Raw genomic sequence first — 21,915 nt, 5'->3', positions numbered from 1 at the left:
GGGAGCAGAAAGATTCAGTCAGGGGAAGAATAGTGGAGAGCAATAAAAGAGATATCATAATAGAGGGAACCATTATAGGTTTAAAGAGAAATATGGCAATAGGGAACATTTCAGAGATCTACAAGGATGACCCCAACTAACAATCTAAGCAATAATGGAAGGCTACACTAAATGGCCTTCTCTGATAATGAGATTTATGACTACCTTATATGCCATCCTAGAGACTTCATCCAGTAATTGATGGAAGCAGAATCAGACACCCACAGCTAAACACTGAGACAGACTCCTAGAATCCAGTTGCAGAGAGGGAGGAGTGATGAGCAAAGGGGCCAAGACCAGGCTGGAGAAACCCATAGAAACAGCTAACCTTTACAAGGGGGGGCTCATGGAACCCAGACTGATAGCTGGGAAACCAGAATAGCTGCCCTGAAGGTAGGTGTCAGTTAGGAGGCCTGGGCAATCTATGGAGCCTATGGTAGTATTGATTCCTAGTACACGAATGGAATTTGGGAATCCATTCCAAAAATAGGGAGACTCTCTCAGCCTAGATACACACAGGAGGACCTAGGCCCTGCTCCAAATGTGAAGACCCCCATGCAAGGCCTCACCCTCCCTTGGGAGAAGAAAGGGAATGGGATAGGGGTTCAGTGCAGGCCAAGGAAGAAAGGGAGGGAGAGGGAACTGAGATTGACTTGAAAAACAAGCTTGTTTCTAATTTAAATGAAAAAGAAAAAAAGAGTGAGTGATCCAGTCATTTACTCCCTCAGGTGTCCCATAAAATTACTAAACCAAAGGCTTTAATACATATGTGGAGAACCTGATACAGACCTGTGTAGGCTCTGTACTTGGGTCCTCTGTTTCTGTAAATTCATATGCAATTTGCTCAGCTGATTAGAGAGGCTTGTTCTTCTGGTAGTCTCTATCCCTTCTGTCTCCCCAACTCCTCCTGGCTTCTTTTCCTCAGGACTCCCTGAGCTCTCAGTTGAGGGGTTTGATGAAGACATTCCATTTAGAATTTTATGTTCCAAGGTCTCTCTCTCTCTCTGTGTAATGTCTGGCTGTGAGTCCCTGTACCTGTTTTCAGCTGCTGCCTGAGGAAGCCTCTCTGATGATGGCTGAATAAGACTGTGAACTATGAGTGAAGCAGAAATCATTAGGAGTCATTTTATCACTCCTTTTTAAAAGACTAATAGTATTTGCTTTTATCCAGTGCTTTTGAGCTATCTAATCTCTGCTTCTAGGTCATTCAAGCAGTGTTGTATATTGGTTCCATCTCAGAGTGGGTCTTAAATCAAGTCAGACATGGACTGGATATTCCCACAAGTTCTGTGCCAACATTGTACTAGCATATTTTGCAGAAAGGACAGATTGTAGCTTAAAGGGTTTGTGGCTGGGTTTACATTTACAAAAGTACCTTCCTGCACCAAAGGCATGAAAATAAGTTTTTTCTTATGAAAGGTAAGGACAAACCCTCCTGAAAAGTGCAGGGCATGAGTGGGGTATCTGTATACAAGCTCTGGCCTCTATGTGTCTATCTTTTGTATTATTTCTCATGTTTTCTAAATCTGAAATAAATCCCAGAACACCCAACACTACCATAGCGTCCGATGTACAATAGTTTTAATGTCTCCTATTAAGGGAACACTTGTGACTCTTGGCCAAAAGAATACAATATGCATTTGGGTGCAGATATACCACTTTGTAGCCCTGAAAAACAATAACATTTTGGCAGTTGTTTTAAAGTGTTAGTTTGGTTTTTTTTAACATCAGGGAGACATTTAGGTTGTTTCTAAGAGTGCCCCCTCTGACTCTTAGGACATCCTGGCTATCAAGCCTCATATACTAAAAGATGTATCATAGATGGTTTTCATCACGTACTAAATATAATGTATATAATGTCATAGGTAATATTTTCCCATCTAATTATGAAGTATCAATGAATTATGTACTTATTCTCAATAAAAACTATTTCTTATTCTACTATCAAATGGTCCAATTTTATTTTACTGTTTATTGATTTATGTTTATTTTTGAGACAAGGTCTCACTGCGTAGCCTTGGCTTTCCTAGAATTCCATATATAGATCATGCTGGCCTTTAATTCACAGAAATACACCTGTTTCTGCTTCCCAAACTTTGAAATTAACACCATGCACCATCATACCTGGGTAATCCCATTTTTAAAGATTTATTTTACTTTTGAATTACATATATATTTGTGTATCTGTATATGGTATATGCACCAGGTGGGTGCCATACCTTTGGATGCCGGAAGAAGGTGAAGATTCCCCTGGAGCTAGAGTTACAGATGTTTGTGCACTGCCATGTGGTTTGTAGAAACTGAACCCACTGACTGAAAAGTGCTCTGAACTAGAATCATCCCAAATCAGATTATTTTTCAATAGTTGAAGTTGAGTGCCTATGTCTGTTGGTTGTGTATTATGTCACATTGATTAAAGACAGAAGTGTATGCATGAGAAATTAATTTATTTAACCAACAGAATAGTCAGTAATATAGTAGGAGGATAGGAAGAAAATCCATGAAGCAGATATTCTGACTTCATTTGTAAGATTAGAAGGAAAAAAGAAAAATGGTGAATTATCTTCATTGTCATGATTCTGATTTCACGCAAAAGTTGATGTGGGGAATATTCATGATCTTGCTGTCATCGGTAAAGCTTCAAATGCAAAAGGCAACACAAACACAAACAAAACAGTTAGATGTTCATGAGCTGCTGGTACTAACAAAATTTCTAAGATTGTAAATGAAAAAATAATGGATGAAGAATATAGTGGAAGGTTTGATAAAAATGCCAAATGTCATAGGGTTAGAATTAAGTTTCTCCTCACTGACTTCAATACCTCTGTACTGAGCTTTAGACTGATAGTTTTCAATGTAAATATTGATTTTCTATCAAAAAAGGAATGTATATGCAAGGTTGTGTCTCAGGAGAGTTCTAGAAAGTTCATCTACATTTACAGTATTTCCAAATGCAAGATACACCCCTGAATTCCACAGACATTACTCATTTTTAACAGTTGAGAATTTCACAAAATTATTTCACATCAAGATAAAAGAAATCGGGAGTGCCAAGTCATACAGCCACCTTGGAAATCCGAATGGAGATTCCTCAGAAAAATGGGAATCAGTCTACCACAAGGCCCCGCAATTCTACTCTTAGTCATATATCCAAACGATACACATTCATACAACAAGAACGTAGGTTCCACTATGTTCATAGCAGCATTATTTGTAACAGCCAGAACTTGGAAGCAACCTAGATTCCCCTCAGCTGGAAATTAGATAGAGAAAATATGGTACATTATAAAATGGAGTACTATTCAGAAGAAAAAAAAAACAATGGAATCCTGAAATTTGCAGGCAAATGGATGTTACTAGAAAAAATATCCCGAGTGAGGTAACTCAGTCACAATAAGCAAACATGATATGTACTCTCTCATATATGGTTTTTAAACATAGATATGGTCTGGGGAGTGCCAGCCTACATTCCCACAGCCAGAGAGTCTGGGAAACAGAACCTGTTTCCAAAGACTGATGGAAGCAGAGGCAGACTCCCACAGCTAAACATTGAGCTGAACTCAAGGAACCCAGTGAAAGAGAGGGAGTACTGATGAGCAAAGGAGTTAAGACTGGGCTGGTTTAACCCCTGGAAACTGTTGACATGAATAAGGGGTAGTTCTTGATTCCCAGACTGATGCTTGGGAATCCAGCATGGGACTGATCAACACCCCTGAATGAATGTGGGTGTCAGTGAGGAGGCCTGGGTAATCTATGGGGCCTTGGGTAGTTGTATCTCTGGCATACAAATGGAGTTTGGGTGCCCATCCCACAATGAGAAATGCACTCTCTCCCTGGACTCATGTGGGAGGGTCTAGTTCCTGCCCTGGATGAAATGACAGACTATGGACACCCCCATGAAGAGCCTCACCCTCCTTGGGGAAATGAGGAGATATGGGGAGGTTGGAGAGGGAGTGTGTGAGGAAGGGAAGAAAAGGGAGAGGAACCTGGTATTGACATGTGCAGCAACCTTTTTTCTAATTTAAATTTAAATTTACAAATAAAAAATAAAATAAAATAAAAAATATATAAAAGAAATCTACACTCTGCTTTAGGGGAGATTTGCTTTTTGTCATGGTATAAAGACTAACAGCAACATCAATCATAGCTTTTCCCCCTTTGATTGTATAAGCATATATATATATATATACACACAGAGGGAGAGACAGAGAGAGAGAGAGATAAAACTATAAACAAACAGTTCCTCTATCAAATACATGACCAATAACCTAATGAATGAAATCTTGGGTGCGGGAATGGGGACCTGGTTGGGGGCACAGGGAGGAGGGGAGGGATAGGGAGCTGGAATTAACATGTGAAGCAAGCATGATTCTAATTTAAATAAAAAAGGAAAATTGTTTAAAAAAGAATGAATTCTATCAGATTAAACCATGAGTAAGCTCCTCTATCATGTTCATACTCACCCATATGGTGTCTTTATTGATTACAAGTGTCTGTGAAAGATAGTTTTGATAGAGGGAGAAAATGGCACAAACAAAAATATTGTTAGAGATCCTTAGTATTTCCAGTGTTTTTAAATTTTAAAAGGGTGAATCAGTGATTATTAGGAATATTTTCAGATGCATGTCTTTGCTGTGTGAAGCACAATGGTGTTACCTGTGGTCACCAAGTGCTCAATATTCTCCTTTGGAATATCGTATTTCTCGGCTGTCTTCTCAAACCTCTGCTTCTGTTCTATGCTCGAACTCTCACCTTTCCCTACATTGCATGGAACAGAAAACAGAGCGTCTGTTAAAATGCTTAGAACAGACACAGTGGTAGTGGGTCATGCAGTACTGACCCATGGAAACATCCTGTCTTCCTGACCCTTCCTTATCCCAACCAGCTTCACTCTGCTCAGCCTAAAAGTTTTTTGAGACAGGGTTCTCTGTAGGTTTGGAGACTCTCCTGAAATTTATTCTGTAGACCAGGCTGGCCTCAGGCTCACAGAGATCTGCCTGCCACTGCCTCCTGGGTGCTGGGATTAAAAGAATGAGCCTCTACAACACAGCCAGCCTAAGACTTCTAAGGTATACAGAACACATTTAATGGAGTTAAAATGTAAGGAACCATGACTTTGTCCACCCTGAAGACTAACTCTCTTTTACGTTATGATGATGATGATGATGATTATTATATTTATTCATGCTTTCAACATAGGCATGACATTTTTTTCAAAAATACCTGTATGGAATTCTGATGGCTGGAATCTGTGAACTAAATATCTGCATGATATGACTTTTCATCTTATTTCTGTGTAGATTCTAGAATCCACACACGGGAATATGATTATTACTAAAATGAGCAGTTAAATCAGATGAACAGGTTCGTGAACCAAAAATTAACAACCACCCAACTCCTACCACATCCTCTCTATCCATCACTCACCCACCCCAACTCCCGACCCCCAGTCCCCACCCTCCCCTCCCCTCACAGCTATGTCAAACAAAGCAACCTGGGATTTGGGGGACTTTTTTGTTTTTTTGTTTTTGGCTTTGTTAGTCAACCAAACACAGTCAAGAACATCTGGGAAGAGGGAACCTCAATTAAGAAAATTGCCTCCATCAGATAGACCTGTGGCAAACCTTGTAGGACATTTTTCCAGATTGAAAGTTGATGTGGAAGAGCCCAACACGCTATGGGAAACTCTGAAATACATTTTGTTAATCAGTGGCTGATGGGGGAAAGCCCAACCTATTGTGGGTGGTGTGTTCCTTGGCCTGGTGGTCGTAAGTTTTATAAGAAAGCAGGATGAGCAAGCCATGAGAAGCAAACCAGTAAATAGTACCCCTCCATGGCCTCTGTGCCAGTGCCTGCTTCCAAGTCCCTGCCCTGTTTGAGTCGCTGTCCTGGCTTCCCTCAGTGATGGACAACAATGCAGTAGTGTAAGCCAAATAAACCTTTTCCTCCCCAACTTTCTTTAACACAGCAATAGAACCCCTATGATGAGCAGCACACTCACCAACAACTAAAATAACATTTGTCTTTCCACTATCGTCGACATTAACGTTGTGAAAGGTCATGGTGTCATCTGCCTTCTCTACAACGTGGAAATAATTCTGACCAGAGACTGCAATTAAAACAGAAACACCTGAGAACTCAGTAGAATTGTCATGATTTAGTTGTTGCTGTTGTTGATTTGTTTTTTCATTATATTTAACACATCTATCACACTTTTTCTTACTTCAATTGTAAGTCTTACTTCAAATGTCCTTCACAATAATATAGAATTATAAATGAAATAGCAGCATTCTTTGTAATAACCAGAACCTGGAAGCAACCTAGATGCCCCTCAACTTTAGAACGGATAGAGAAAATGTGGTACATTTACACACTGGAGTACTATTCAGCAGAAAAAATCAATGGAATCTTGAAATTTGCAGGCAAATGGGCAGCACTAGAAGAAACCATCCTGATTGAGATAACCCAGTCACAAAAAGACAAACATTAACTTCACATGTTCCTATTAATGTTTAAAAGATTAATTAGAACTTTGAACTTGCATCAGAAATTATCAGATGAATTTCTCTGAAATCCTGGCCCCTACATGTGTATCCTGGGCCAACAATGCCCGTTGTCTCAGACACAGACAAAGACACAAACACACTCTCTCTCTCTCTCTACACATACACACATACACACACACAGATGTATATATATATATATACACATGCATATATACTCACAGTCTGTAATATACTTCCCATCTTTGCCTTTTCTTCCCACAACTCTGTGTTCCTGGCACACGTTTTCCACCCTAAAAAAGAAAGCTTCACTTCTTAATTTACTCTTTTCAGATTGCTAATATTTCATTATTGTGTTGGTAGCATTAACTATCTTGGGCTGATTTTTAATTTGGGTAAATAAACAGAGACTCCGGCGTCATGGCTGGCATGGGCAATAAATCCAGCCTGCCAAGAGAAGACTGTGTCCTCAATCTTCTACCCACCTTTACCATTTGTGACTGGTTTCAACCAGAATTACCCAACCTTCTGAAACTAAAATAGCACAGCCAATCTTGCTGAAGTCAAGTACACAGATAAGGCTGAAGGCCACTGTTCTCCAATAGGCCCAGGAGATCAACTCCATTTTTCATGCATAACCCATTTATTTGAGTGAAAATTTTACAATGGCATTCACGTCCCTGTTTCTCAGTCCTGTCCCTGTGCGTTGGATGAATGTCACTTACTTGGTATAAAATTTGATTGTGAATGTCTGGCATTCATCACTGCATTCCAGGTGCTTGACGTAAACTCTCAAAGGTCCACCTTCGCTTACCTTACTCTTATTATCTGCTGCTATGTAAAGGCTGTGCCACTTCCCGTCAACCTAAGGAGCACAGACCTTATTGTGAGTGTTGGGTAGTCATTTCATTTCCTGTTTTTATTTCAGCAACACTATTACTAATTATACATTATGTCAACCGACAAGTGAACTTGGACCTAGTGAATGTAGATGTCTTCTTCCTTGAGAGTAAATCATGAGAAGGCATCATCACTCATTCACACCAGAATGTGGGATACTGGAATACAGTTCGCACTGTGTAAATCACCCACAGGGAAAGTTCAATCTGGAAGTTTTTGATCTTAACCTTCTTTCACACTGTAGATAGATCTCATTGAAAACATGAAAGAGGTTTAATGACACTAGGATAGAATTAAAGATCAGATTTGGATACGGTATAGAAGTATATTGAATTTAAACAATGAACATGCTCAAACCAAGCTCAGGTATATATAAACACAAGAGGCCCTTTCATCCCCAAATGTACATACCTCTGAGGGACTGACTTCAAGATTCTGATGCTGTGCACAGGACACACCTAAGGCAAGAGCAAGCAGCAGGAACTTCACCATGGTAGAGCCTGGATTCACTGCTTCTTACAGAGGTCAAAATCTGACAGGTGTTGGAGAGACCGAGAATCTTCTCTACCTTTTATAGTATTAATCTTTGCCCTGAGATGTAGTGGGTGGATTGTCCACAGTGAAATTCCAGTATATCCTGGTTGGCAGCAACAGCCATAGACAACAATTCTGTTATTCTGATTGCTTCCTAATGAGATTAATTTGAGTTAAGCCATGAAATTGACCTTTCTGGCCACTGTGGACATGGGCAGACTGTCAAAAGCACCAATATTCATGTCCTTAAACTCCAAGTTTCTCATTTGGAAGAAGTGGAAAATGTGGGGGATTTTTGAGTCTTGTTATTTTAACTATGACAACTTTTCCATAAACTAGACCATTTGACCACTAGTTACAATGTGCATATTAATCAATTTTTATTCAATTAAATATCAATGAACATGAGATTCAGTGTAAAGCTGTGTGCTGTTTTATATTCTGGGCAAGAATTTGTAATTTTGACTCATGATATGAAACATTTTTTAACTTGATATTCTCAACAACAATATAAAATTTTGTTTTGATATAAAATATCATTGTTTTATGGGCTCAGTTGTTGATAGGCCATGGTAATGGTCATAGCTTATTCCAACTACAGTTTACATTTTCAATACTAAATACATGCACACATTCATATCTGTTTGTTGTTAGTGTATTTTTTCACAAGTGTGTCTCTGAATCATTTATGCAACTTACAGACAGTTGCTAATTTTCTCATGATTGTGTCTAATGATTTCTCAACTTTTTCTCCATTCAGACCTTTGGTCAGTAGATGGATTTACAAATATTTGCCCAAATGCATCATTCAGTATTTATTTTCCTTAAGTCATTTTTCAAGATTCCAAAAATTTTACATAAGAAATGGTCACCAAGCCCACTGTCACAAATGCTTTCCTATAATTTCTTCATGCTTCATTGTGTACTGTATATATTTGTTCTTATCATATTCCTATATGGTGCCTTCTTATTTATTGTCAACTTGTATGTTTTTGAGTCTCCATGAAATAACTCAATTCCATGACACAAGGTGGACTTTACTTACAAACATCAATGTCTTCCACTGATTTCTTGAGAAATCTCTATTTTTTCCACAGAATTTGAGTGTTCTTCTGAATGTTAACAACAGTGATGGGTAAAATTCAAAGACAAATCAAGCAAGATCAGCTATCATTTAATACCTTGTGAAGTGGAAAATTACCTAAGACTTCACAAACTCTCATAAAAGTCCTTCTGATTTTTCCTCAAGACCCCAAAGAACCCACACATTAATCTTATTTTCTGAGTGGCCCTTCTGAAAACTTCCCTATGGCCTTACACAAACTCAGGATCATTGTTTAGCATTTCCAGCACCTGTATCAAAAAGATCTCCTTCCTTATTTATGAGGGGCAGTGAGTTTTCCCCTTATACATAATTAAAGTAATATGATACCATACAGCCTAACCCAGGGACTCAGAAAAATACAAATTCTGTCTCATGTGAGAACATCCATCTATTCTGATGGATCCTAGAAATTATCACTGTGTTTGAAGCTTATACATATGTATACATATGTGTTTTACATTTTCATGTATGGATATATCTATTTTATGCATTTCATATATGAATATCTTCTTATTTATCTTTATATATCTCATATGTAAATGTGGTAAATTTTATATTCATATGTGGATATATTTGATATTCATGGTTATATGTTCCAATTTATATATGCAAGTGTGTGTGCGTGTGTGTGTGTGTGTGTTTCCATTTCAAGTAATTTATTAATTAAGGACCTTAACAGCACATTTTGTCCATAACAGGGAAGTGAAGAAAGAATGGAAAATGTAGGAACTTCAAATCAATAGAGTCAAAATATATGAAATGTTGACACAACAGATTGTGTTACTGGAGACACAGCCAAGCATTGAGCTCTTTAATGTCTGACCATTGAGTAGAATTTGGCTGAAAGACTCCTTTTCCACAGGTCACTGACCTTCATCTCCCAAAGAATCAATAAACATGTACTGAAGTTTCTCTCTTCCTTATTTTTGTGCCCTTTTGTATTGGGTGCAATGGTTGGGTTTGTTTGTTTATTTTTCTTTGTTTCCTTTCCTTTGATGTAGTTACACAGATTCTTCTGTGTATTCTAGCTTTAAGTAAAAATCATGGGAAAATGCAGCACTAGACATTCTTAGGCTTTGTTAATAGACAGGGGTGGATCTTCCAAATTCTACCATTTTATTGGTGGGGAATTTCTGTTATTCTCAGAGCTGTGTGCTGTCCAATTTCTCTTAGTTTGGGGGAATCTCTGTGCTGAGTGACTTAAAATTTGGAAAGTTCACAGCCTTGAGAGGAATGTTGTAATTAAAGTATAAACTCAAAAAATTTTAATTGAAAATTTAAAAAGAAAAGAAACTATAGAAAATTGTCTTGTTTCAGGTCTTAGAGAGAAAATGTTCAAATTGTTCCCAATGTTTTAAGGTCATATTAGCATATGTTAATTATATTAATTGTACATGAAAAGGGGCTTCATTTCAAAGTACAGCTTTGTGCAACATCACTTAAAATACTTTATTATTATTATGTTACTTTTTAATTACTTTACAAATTAGCATAATTTTTGATCATTTTCAAACACATTTAATTTTTATAAGCCCTTTCATATCTCCTTCTGTGCTCTTGCTCTCCACTCTCTACCCCAGTTAAAGCCTTCAACATCCAGTATTGACATTTTTACATCATATATTACACTACCCATACCTCCTTTATACTCCATTTAATTTTGAAAATTCTCAGAGCAATTTTAAAACATTTTTCTGATCTCTTGAAACACTCCTTAAATATGCATATATAAATTAAAACCTGGGGTCTGCATGACAGTCAGTATTTTATCATTAACTGTTTTTTATGTTTATGATATGAAATTCATGTATCAATTGAAATAATTATCATGGATATTGCACATAGTCCTATTTTTTTGTTATTGGTTCCCCATCTGGTTTTGCTACCTAGTGGGGTAAAGCTGGGCTTAAAAAACCCATTGGTAGAATTTCTTCATATTTGAGGTTTTAAAAGAAATTACGAATATTATGGTTACATCTTGTTAAAATGAATGTTTGGAGTCAACACTGAAAGCACTTGGTCCCAAATGCGTCATTGGAGGAAAATATTTTATTACTGACTCAATAAAAAATTAACTGCAAAATAGTTAATGTCATCCTATGTAAGTTTTCTCTATCTTCACATCTTAGCTAGGGTTTCTATTGATGTGATGAAACACTAGGACCAAAAGTAAGCTGAAGAGAAAAGATTTTATCAGGCTTCCATTTCTACATCATAGTCCATCAGTGGAGGAAGTCAGAACAGGAGCTAAAAAAAGGGCAGGAACCTGGAGATAGGAGCTGATACAGAGACCATGGAAGGGTGCTGCTTGCTGGCTTGCTCTTCATGGCTTTCTCAACGTGTTTTCTTATAGAATCCAGGACTACCAGCCCAGCGATGACCCCATAACTATGAGCTAGCTCCTCCCGCATTGATCATTGACTGAAAAAATGCCTTACAGCCAGATGTAATGGATATATATTCTTAACTGCGGTTCCCTCCTTTCAGATGATGTTCGCTTGGGTCATCATGTAAACATAAAACTAGTCAGCACACTTTATTTAATTCTGTCTTGGTAGAATACATGTCAGTAGCAAAATATCAATGTTCTGTAGATTATGAAACATGTGGCACTAAAGTTTCCTTAATAAACCCAATTTGTGTGTATAATTGTGTTGTTGGGTGTATTATTCCCTGATATCCCTTCTTTGATTTTATTAATTTGATCTGTCCTTTTCCTTCTCCTATACACTTTCTTTCCTCTCAATTCTCTTTAGCTCTTCAAAGAAAATTTTTCTATGAAAAAAGAATAATATATATATATATATATATATATATATATGTATATATATTCCTCCATGGTCTGTGTTTCTTCTATGTCTGGATTGACTTAGGTATGGATTTCCAGTAAGTAGTGTGAGATAATGTGGATCTCAATGTTAGCAACAAACAGAAAGAAAAAACCCTTGACTCAAAAAATTCTTAATAGTCATGTTTTGTACTATAAATTTGGTGAAATGATGTTTTAGGGCCAAAATTTTCACAGATTCCTCAACTGAGTAACTACTCAAAATTGAATCTTTTTAAAACATCAAATTTAAAAATGGAGTCATCTTTGGGGACTACTGAGAAGAGGAAGAATAAAGGTTGTAAGAAAATAAGATTGAGCCAGTTTGCATTTCAATATGGTTAACGTGTCCCATCCCTAACTGTGGAGCTATTGGCTTCTCAGAGATGGAGAATATATTTTGAAGACTGTGGCCCTAAGTAGGTCAAGCACATATTGCAATAGTACCACAACCTTGAGTATGTACCTCACACAAATGCAACTCTGTGGGTTATTTAAAACTAAAAGAGGGCTAGGTGGTGGTAGCACATACATCTAATCCCGGCAGTCAGGTGGCCGAGGTGTATCCTCAGGTTTGAGGTCATCCTGGTCTATGTAATGAGTCCCAGGACAGCCAGGGCTACACCGAGACACCCTGTGCCTATCCATTAATGAATCAATCAATAAATAAATAAACGAGAGAGCAAGTAGAGAGATGAAAAAGGAGCTGAAAGAAGTTAGGGAGACAAATAGGGATGGATACAATCAAAATGCATTGTATGTGTACATGTATGAAATTTTCAGAAACTTAATGAAATTGTTATATTAATTAAAATAAATTTAAGCATGTTCAGTGTTAATAAGTCAACATGTAAGTGATGCGTTTAAGAACTAACAGAAAATAAAAATTCTGTTTAGAAATGCTTCATATAAATTCTGCTCTTCCCTTCTCTTCTCTGCTGAGATGTTGAACAGTCACAATATAGCAGGCAAAGGAGTTGTGGAGAATCTGAACAGTCGAGATGTAGGATGACAGAGGAGTAAGTAGTCCCTGGACCTTTCTCTGTCACCTGACAGAGCTGACGAACTGACCGCCTCATCATGAACTTTCCACACTTGACCAGGAAATAAAGAGAATTAGAAAGCAGAGGAGAGGAGAGGAGGGAACAGACATGATGGCAGTGCGATGCGGTGACCAGGTGACCTGTGCCAAACACCACAGGTTCTGCTCCTATTCCCCCTGATGATGTCACATAGCTCATACAAGACCATTATTGTAAGGGTAGAAGGAGGTTCCCTACCTTTGAACTGTGGTTATCTGCATCTCTTCACAGCTGTAATGAGGCCGTCTTTCAATTTCAGAATTTCCAATTTTGAGCAAGGAATCCAACCTTTAAAAAGACAACACATATATCAAACACAATAGAGGTAGTTCAAAATATATACCCCACAAGGAAACACTAGGTAACCCAGGCCACAAGTCTACCAGGACCTATGTGAAAAAGAAGACATACCCAACTTGTGTTAAATTATGTGTAATTGTTCCACTAAAATGAATGATCTCTTCTAAAAGGAATGTGTCCTGAAGTGGGGTGAAATCTTTCACACAAAGTGGCTCGATCCTTACAGTGTCATATGAGTCTTTCCCTAAATCTCTATACTCCAGCAGAGCCACTGTAGACCAGAGTCTTCATCATGTATGGCCAACACAGGACAGAGCCCTATCTGCCAAAAGATCTTTGGATCAATTGTCATCAGATGGAATTTAGGTCTAACAAACTTGGGGGATAAACTCAACACCCCTGTGCTTTGTTTCTTTCACATGTAAAATGAGGGACTTGAGTGAGATGGTATCTAAGGCCCCTCTCAGTTCTAATCATCTCTTGTAAAAGTTCTGTCCTTGTGAAAAACTAGAAGGGCCCTTGGGCAGTTGGTGGTGGTGAGTGTCAGAAGAGAATCTGCCATTTCCTCATTTCATCTCACCCAGCCTAGTCTACTCCTTCAGCCACTAAACTATATACAGAAGAAAACTGGGAATATTTAGCAAATAATAGGGAAAAGGGAAAGCATGGTTCCTCCTGTGTGAGCACCATTTTCACCATCTAGAGTGTTTGCCTGGTGCAAAGCAAAGATACACATGTCTCCCGAATGATATTAGTGTTCCATCTCCAGGTCCTCACATACACTATCTGCTCTTTATTTTGTCAATAGCTCTAGTTGATACAGGCAGGGGGCAGTGTGGCTCCTTTGTTTTCTCCACTTCCTTGTCCCATTTTGTCAGGAACAAATATCACCCTGTCTCACAGGACTATGGAACGTCTGCCCTTCCACTGAATGTGGCTCAAGGCACAGTGACAGCTGAAGATTCCTCACCATCTCTGAGCTAATAAACCAAGTTGAGCAATAATATTACCCTGCTTCCCAACTACCATGATTGGGTAGCCTGACTCAGCTCATAATGCGGTGGATGGGATTGACATGTGACATTGAGAGAAAAGAACCCTCCTTCCCAAGAAAGGAATACGTAGCTTTAAGGGTGGCAGGGACTACTTCTGTTCCTCAAACATAGAAGTAAGTCCTGCCCTTCAGTGACCAAGGCCTCTCTCCTCCTCACAAATGACATTGTGAGCAGGACACTGACCTGTATTTGATTTCTTATGAGACACTTCCTGTCACTTGGGCACTTTATGGAATTCCTGGATATTTACATGCTGGAGTTCTGGAGTTCTTATGTTTTTTCCTGTTTGGGGTTTGTGCGTGCCTGCACCTATTTCCTCAATACCTGTCCAACCCCCAAGAGCAGTGTCTGTCCTAAATTCTGATCCTTGAATACATACTGTGCAAACAGATAGGAAACATGGAGTCACAACTGTTAGTCAAGCTCTTCTTCGAGTCAAGAGTCCTTCAACATTTCTAAGGTTGTTGGACTAATGTTCATAGACGGCAAGTCCATGCAGTCTAGAGAAGTCATCTTCCAGTGTATTCTCTGACTGCACAGTCACTATGTCATGCCCAAGCACCAAGGTTCCCCTTTCCTGAGGTTCATATATCATCTACTTAGTAAGCTTATCTAAGATTTCATAGCATTCTTTCAGATTCTGAAACTATACCCTTCCTTGGGGAGTCTCCTTGGTAACATTAATATAGTTTAAGAACAGAAGTTTCCCTTTCAACACAAAAAACATTGTTCCTGGATCAGAGTAATTTCATATTGTGACAGAAGGATTCTGGCCTTCTCTTCTAAGAATATGGACATTATTGCCACCAAACCTGGCTTCTCAGAATCATGAAGGGAAAGCTCCTAGGGTATAGGGTAGAAATGTCAGAAACAGATAAATCAAAATGTATGCCTTTGAAAAGATTACCTTGGAACCTGTGAACTTCAGGTCTCACTCTGATGCAGGATGCAATAAAAGGACAGCTCAGGAGAAGTAGTGACCTCACTTTGGTTGCACATCAGAGTTGACCCTGATGAGTAAGGGATCTTACCATATTCAAAGCAGATCTTGGATCTTAGTGAGAAGTGAATGACTCCATGTATATGGCTGTCCTGCATGGTCTGAGACCCATGAGTATGAAGGACTAAAGCTATAAGTGGGTGGAATAGAGAGATATCAGGAAGAGGTGGGGAGAAGGAGAAGATAAAGAACACCACCCTAGCTCTCTGGGATCTCCTGGCTTGGGGACTGCAGCCAGGATCAAGCAACCAGGACCCTGCTGAGAATGCTTGTCTATTCCCACCCCCACTCAGTGCAGAGCTGAGCTCCAGGCCTCCTTGGTCCAAACTTCCTTCCATTTGCCCTCTCTGGGATTTACTGGCCTAGGGACTGCAGACAGGTCGAATTGCCCCCAGCTCACCAAGCAACCTCAAATCTGCTGGTAGCACTGTGATATTCCAGGTCACACCCACCAGGAGAGGGAACGCCTCAGACCTGCATGTACTCACCGTGAGACCCATCAGAGTACTGGTCCTGTTTGCACCCTCCAGAAGAGAACCTTGGACCTGAACCCACCAGGAAAGGAAGAGACTCCTTCTGTACCCACATAAAGAAGGGATGGGAAGACAACAACGTAAGAACACAATCAACAACAGAAAAACCAGTATGATGCCACCAAAATCTAGGGACTGTACACCAGCAAGACCTGAACATCCCAACACAGATGAAACAGAAGTGAATGACCTTAAAAACACCTTCATGTAGACGATAAGGGACCTAAATTAGTAAATAAGTAAATCCTTTAAAGAAATGTTAGAAAAGACAAAAACAAAAACTGCAAGAAACAATAAAAACAGTATAAGGGTTGAAAGCTGAAATAGAGACAATTAAAAGAAAACACAATCTGAAGGAATGCTGGAAATAGAAAAGGTGAGTAAATGATCAGGAACTACAGATGCAAGCATGACCAACAGAATACAAGAGTGGGAAGAGAGAATCTCAGGTGTTGAAGATTCACTAACAGAAATAGATTCATCGACCAAAGACAATCTTAAGTCCAACAAATCCCTAACACAAAATATCCAGGAATAAGTTACACCGTGAAAAAACCAAATTTAAGAATAATAGGTATAGAAGAAGGTGAAGAAACCCAACTCAAAGGTGCAGAAAACATATTCAACAAAATCATAGAAGACAATTTTCCCAACCTAAAGAAAGACATGCCATAGAAAGTACAAGAGAACCAAAAAACGTTCCCTCACCGTACAATAATGAACACCCCAAACATACAGAATAAAGAAAGAATATTAACAGCAGCAAATGAAAAACGCCAAGTACATACAAAGGCAAACCTAACAGAACCACACCTTACTTTTCCATGGAAATTCTGAAAGCCAGTAGATCCTGGATAGATATTCTACATATACTAAGACACCAGAAAATGGAAAGATGTACCGTGCTCATAGATAGGAAATATCAACATAGTAAAAATTGCATTCTCACTGAAAGCAATATACAGATTTCATGCAATCCCCCATTTAAAACCCATGAAATTCTTCACAGACCTTAAAGAACAATTCTCAACATTATATGGAAAAACAAAAGACCCAGGATAGCCAAAACAATCCTGTTCAACAAGGCAGCATACAGGCACATCACCATCCCTGACTTCAAGCTCTATTACAAAGCTATAGTCCTGAAAACACCTCAGTATTGGCACAAAAATAGACAGATAGACTAATGGAGTCGAACTGAACACCCCTATATTAACACATACACGTATGAGCACCTGCTTTTTGGCAAAGAAGCTAAAATCATACAATGGAAAAAAGAAAGATTCTTCAACAAATGGTGCTGCATAACTGGAGGCTGACATGCAGAAGACTGCAGATAGATCCATTTCTTTCACCATGCACAAAACATTAATCCAAAAAGATCAAAGACCTCAACATAAATCCTGCCACACTGAACCTGTTAGAAGAGAAAGTGGGAGGCACCCTTGAATGAATTGGTACAGGAGACTACCTCAGTCTACCACAAGACCCAGCAATTCCACTCTTAGGCATATACCCAAAAGATGCAGATTCATACAACAAGGATGCTTGTTCCACTATGTTCAAGGGAGCATTATTTGTAATAATCAGAACCTGGAAGCAACCTAGATGTCCCTCAACTGAAGAGTGGATAGAGAAAATGTGGTACATTTACACAATGGTGTACTCTTAAGTGAAAAATAAAAAAAAAATGGAATCTTGAAATTTGCAGGCAAATGAATGGCACTAGAGGATACCATCCTGAGTGAGGTAACCCAGTCACAAAAAGTGAAACATGGTATGTATTCACTCATTTATGGATTTTAGACATGAATCATGGGAGTGCCAGCATACAATCCCATTGCCAGAGAGTCCTGGAAACAGAAACTTCATCCCGCGACTGATGAAAGCAGAGGCAGATACCCACAGACCAACACTGAACTGAACTCCTGGTATCCAGTGTCACAAAGAGAGAACTGATGGGCAAAGGAGTTAAGACTGGGCTGGTTTAACCCACAGAACAGTTGACCTGAAAATGGGAGAACTCTTGGACTCCAGATAGATGCTGTGTGGAAAGCATGGGACTGACCCAGACACAATGAGTGTAGGTGTCAATGAGCAGGCCTAGGTAATCTATGGGGACATGGGTGGTATTTATCCCTGGCATACAAATGGACCATGCCACAATGAGGAATGCTCTTTCAGCCTGGACTCTGGAAGGAGGGTCTAGATCTTACCCTGGATTACATGCAAGACTCTGGACCTCCACCATGCTGGGCCTCATTCTACCTGGGAATAAGAGTGGAAATTTGGTGGGGGACTGGGGGGGACTGGTGGGGAGGGACGAGGAGGAGGGGAGGGAGAAGGAGCTGGCATTGGCATGTGAAACAAACTTGTTTCTAACTTAAATAAAAAAGGAAGAAAAGAAGCACAGACAGTGAGATCAACAATTAATAAATGGGATGTCCTGAAACTAAGAATCTTTTGTAAAGAAAAGGGCATTGTCAACAAGACAAAAAAGCAGCCCAGAGAATGGGAAAAGATATTCACTAACCCCACAATTCTGAGATTCTACCTCACTCCTTTCAGAATGGCTAAAATCAAAAACACCAATGACAGTTTGTGCTGGAGAGGATATGGAGAGAGGGGAATATTACTACACTGCTGGTGGGAGTGCCAACAAGTTGGCACTCCCAACTTACAACCACTTCGGAAATCAGTATGGAGATTCCTCAGGAAAATGGGAATCAGTCTACCACAAGACCCAGCAATGCCACTCTTAGGCATATACCCAAAATATGCACATTCATACAACAAGGATGTCTGTTCCACTATGTTCATAGCAGCATTATTTGTAATAGCCAGAACCTCAAAGCAACCTAGATGCCCCTCAACTGAAGAGTGGATAGAGAAAATGTGTTACATTTACACAATGGAATACTATTCTGCGAAAAAAAGCAATGGAATCCTGAAAGTTGAAGGCAAGTGGATGGCACTAGCTTAGCTGTGGGAGTGTGCCTCTGCTCCCATCAGCCACTGAATGAATGTTCTGTTTCCCAGATTTACTGGCCATGGGATTGCAGGCTGGCATTTCCCAGATATAGGTCTAAAATCCATATATGAGAGAGTACATGCCATGTTTCTCTTTTTGTGACTGGGTTACCTCGCTCAGGATGCTTTCTTCTAGTGCCATCCATTTGCCTGCAAATTTCAGGATTCCATTGTTTTTTTCTGCTGAATAGTTCTCCATTGTGTAAATGTACTACATTTTCTGTATCCACTCTTCGGTTGAGGGGCATCTAGGTTGCTTCCAGATTTGGGCTATTACAAATAATGATGCTATGAACATAGTTGAACAGATGTCCTTGTTGTATTAATGTGCATATTTGGGTATATGCCTAAGAGTGAATTGCTGGATCTTATGGTAGACTAATTCCCATTTTTTCTGAGAAATCCACACACTGTTTTCCAAAGTAGCTGGACAAGTTGGCACTCCCACCAGCAGTGGAGGAGTGTTCCCCTTTCACCACATCCTCTCTAGCATGGTGTTTTTTTTTTATTTTAGCCATACTGACAGGAGTGAGATGATATCTGAGGGTTGTTTTGATTTGTATTTCTCTGATAGCTAAGGGTGTTGAGCACTTTCTCAAGTGTCTCTCAGCCATTTTAGACTCCTCTATTGAAAATGCTCTATTTAGTTCTGCAGCCCACTTTTTAATTGGATCCTTTGTTGTTTTGGAGATTTGCTTCTTGAGTTCTTTGTAAATTTTGGGGATCAGCCCTTTGTCAGTTAGTGAATATTTTTCCCATTCTGTGGACTGCCATTTTGTCTTGCTGACTGTGTCCTTTGCCTTACAGAAGCTTCTCAGTTTCAGGAGGTCCCATTTATTAATTGTTGATCTCACTGTCTGTGCTATTGGTGTTATGTTCAGGAACCTGTCTCCTGTACCAATTCGTTCAAGGGTACCACCCATTTTCTCTTCTAAGAGGTTCAGTGTGACTGGATTTATGTTGAGGTCTTTGATCCATTTGGACTTAAGTTTTGTGTATAGCGATCGACATGGATCTATCCGCATTATTCTACATGCCAGCATCCAGTTATGTCAGCACCATTTGTTGAAGATGCTTTCTTTTTTCCATTGTATATTTTTAGCTTCTTTGTCGAAGATCAGATGTTCATACATGTGTGGGTTAATATCAGGGTTTTCAATTCAATTCCCTTGATCTACCTGTCTATTGTTGTGCCAATACCAAGCTATTTCAGGACTATATCTCTATAATAGACCTTGAAGTCAGGGATTGTGATACCTCCGGGCGTTGCCTTGTTGAACAGGGTTGTTTTGGCTATCTTGGGTCTTTTGATTTTCCATCCAAAATTGATTATTGTTCTTTCAAGATCTGTGAAGAATTGTGCTAGTATTTTAATGGGGATTGCTTTTGGCAGCATTGCCATTTTACTACATTGATCCTATGATGGGGGAAGTCCTGTCTATTTGTCAATAAAGCACTGTTGGCCAATAGGGAACTAAGATAAGTGGGACTAGGAGTCGAGGAGGACTCTGGGTAAGAGAAAGTCAGGGAAGCAAGATGCAACGCCATGGGGTAGGAAGCCCGGAAATTTCTCCGATAAGACAAATACTTGTATTTTCAATTATGGGATAAATACTTAAGTCAGAGCTAGCCAGTAAGAAACAAGCAAGACCAACAGCTTCATAATTAATATAGCCTCCTGTGTATTTATTTGGGACTTATGTGGCTCTGGAACCAGGCTGGCGGGAAGGCTTCCATTTATAATCCTACCTATCCAAGAGCATGGGAAATCTTTCCATTTTCTGAGGGCTTCTTTAATTACTTTCTTTAAAGACTCAAAGTTCTTGTGATACAGGTCTTTCACTTGTTTGGTTAGTGTTACCTCAAGGTATTTTATGTTGTTTGTGGCACTTGTAAAGGGTGATGTTTCTCTGAATTCTTTCTCAGCCCTTTTATCATCTGTATATAGTTGGAATACTGATTTTCTTGAGTTGATCTTGTATCCTGGCACTTTGCTGAAAGTATTTATCAGCTGTAGGAGATCCCTGGTAGAGATTTTCCAGTCAATTATGTAAACTATTTTATTATCTGCAAATAGGGAATGTTTGAATTCTTCGTTTCCAATTTGTATTCCCTTGATCTCCTTTTCTTGTCTTATTGCTCTGGTTAGAACTTCAAGTACAATATTGAAGAGATATAGAGAGAGTTGGCAGCTTTGTCTTGTTAGAAGAGAAAGTGGGAGGTACCCTTGAACGAATTAGTACCAGAGACCACTTCCTGAACATAATACCAGTAGCACAGACACTGACATTGACAATTAATAAATGGGACCTGCTGAAGCTGAGATGATGTCTGTTAAGCCCATTTGAGTCATTACTTCTATTAGACCCTTTGCTGCTTTATTGAGTTTGTGTCTGGTATTCCTGTCTAGTGGTGAGTGTGGGGTGTTTAAATCTCCCTCTCTAAGTATGATTTAAATTTTAGTAATGTTTCTTTTACGAACATGGATGCCTTTGTATTTGGGGCCTAGATGTTCAGAATTGAAACTTCATCTTGGTGGATTTCGCCTGTGATGTGTATGTAATGACCTCCTTCCTTAGCTGCTCTTAATATTCTTTCTTTGTTCTGTATATTTGGGATCTTGATTATTATGTGTTGAGGGAGGGAACTTTTTGTGATCCACTCTATTTGGTGTTTTGTAAGCTTCTTGTACCTTCATTGGCATGTCTTTCCTTAGGTTGGGAAAGTTTTCTCCTATGATTTTGTTGAATATGTTTTCTGCCCTTTGTGGTGGTTTTCTTCACCTTCTTCTATACCTCTTATTCTTAGGTTTGGTCTTTTCATGGTGTCCCATATTTCCTGGATGTTTCGTGTTAAGGATTCGTTGGACTTAAGATTTTCTTTGGTTGATGAATACATTTCTCCTAGTATCTCTTCAACATCTGAGATCCTTTCTTCCATCTCTTCCATTCTGTTGATAATGCTTGTGTCTCTAGTACCTGACCGTTTTCCCAGCTTTTCTATTTCA

General features: G+C 39.1%; 1 protein-coding gene across 1 annotated transcript; it reads right to left on the bottom strand.

Annotated features, from left to right (window-relative positions):
- Positions 1-2,469: 2,469 nt before the first annotated feature.
- LOC121139964 (male-specific submandibular salivary gland protein) lies at positions 2,470-8,011 on the bottom strand. Its single transcript, XM_040744171.1, has 7 exons — positions 7,854-8,011; positions 7,268-7,407; positions 6,765-6,835; positions 6,041-6,148; positions 4,696-4,797; positions 4,503-4,532; positions 2,470-2,677 (listed from the first exon to the last, which is right to left on the bottom strand). The coding sequence occupies exons 1-6, from the start codon at positions 7,932-7,934 to the stop codon at positions 4,516-4,518; spliced, it is 519 nt and encodes a 172-aa protein (XP_040600105.1). The 5' UTR covers positions 7,935-8,011; the 3' UTR covers positions 2,470-2,677; positions 4,503-4,515.
- Between the last annotated feature and the right edge of the window lie 13,904 nt (positions 8,012-21,915).

The sequence above is a fragment of the Mesocricetus auratus genome, unplaced genomic scaffold (assembly GCF_017639785.1).
Source record: "Mesocricetus auratus isolate SY011 unplaced genomic scaffold, BCM_Maur_2.0 Super-Scaffold_100003, whole genome shotgun sequence".
Classification (NCBI taxonomy): Eukaryota; Metazoa; Chordata; class Mammalia; order Rodentia; family Cricetidae; genus Mesocricetus; species Mesocricetus auratus.
Note: the sequence above shows the minus strand (reverse complement) of the source record. Positions and strands in the feature narration are given on the sequence as shown.

What these genes read in the sequence shown, in the direction of transcription:
- LOC121139964 (XM_040744171.1), bottom strand. Translation starts at nt 7,934, where the DNA reads ATGGTGAAGTTCCTGCTGCTTGCTCTTGCCTTAGGTGTGTCCTGTGCA. An exon ending in TTGAAGTCAGTCCCTCAGAG is followed by an intron (nt 7,408 to 7,853) that starts GTATGTACATTT and finishes TGTGCTCCTTAG; the next exon opens with GTTGACGGGAAGTGGCACAG. An exon ending in AAATGTTATTTTAGTTGTTG is followed by an intron (nt 4,798 to 6,040) that starts GTGAGTGTGCTG and finishes CATGCAATGTAG; the next exon opens with GGAAAGGTGAGAGTTCGAGC.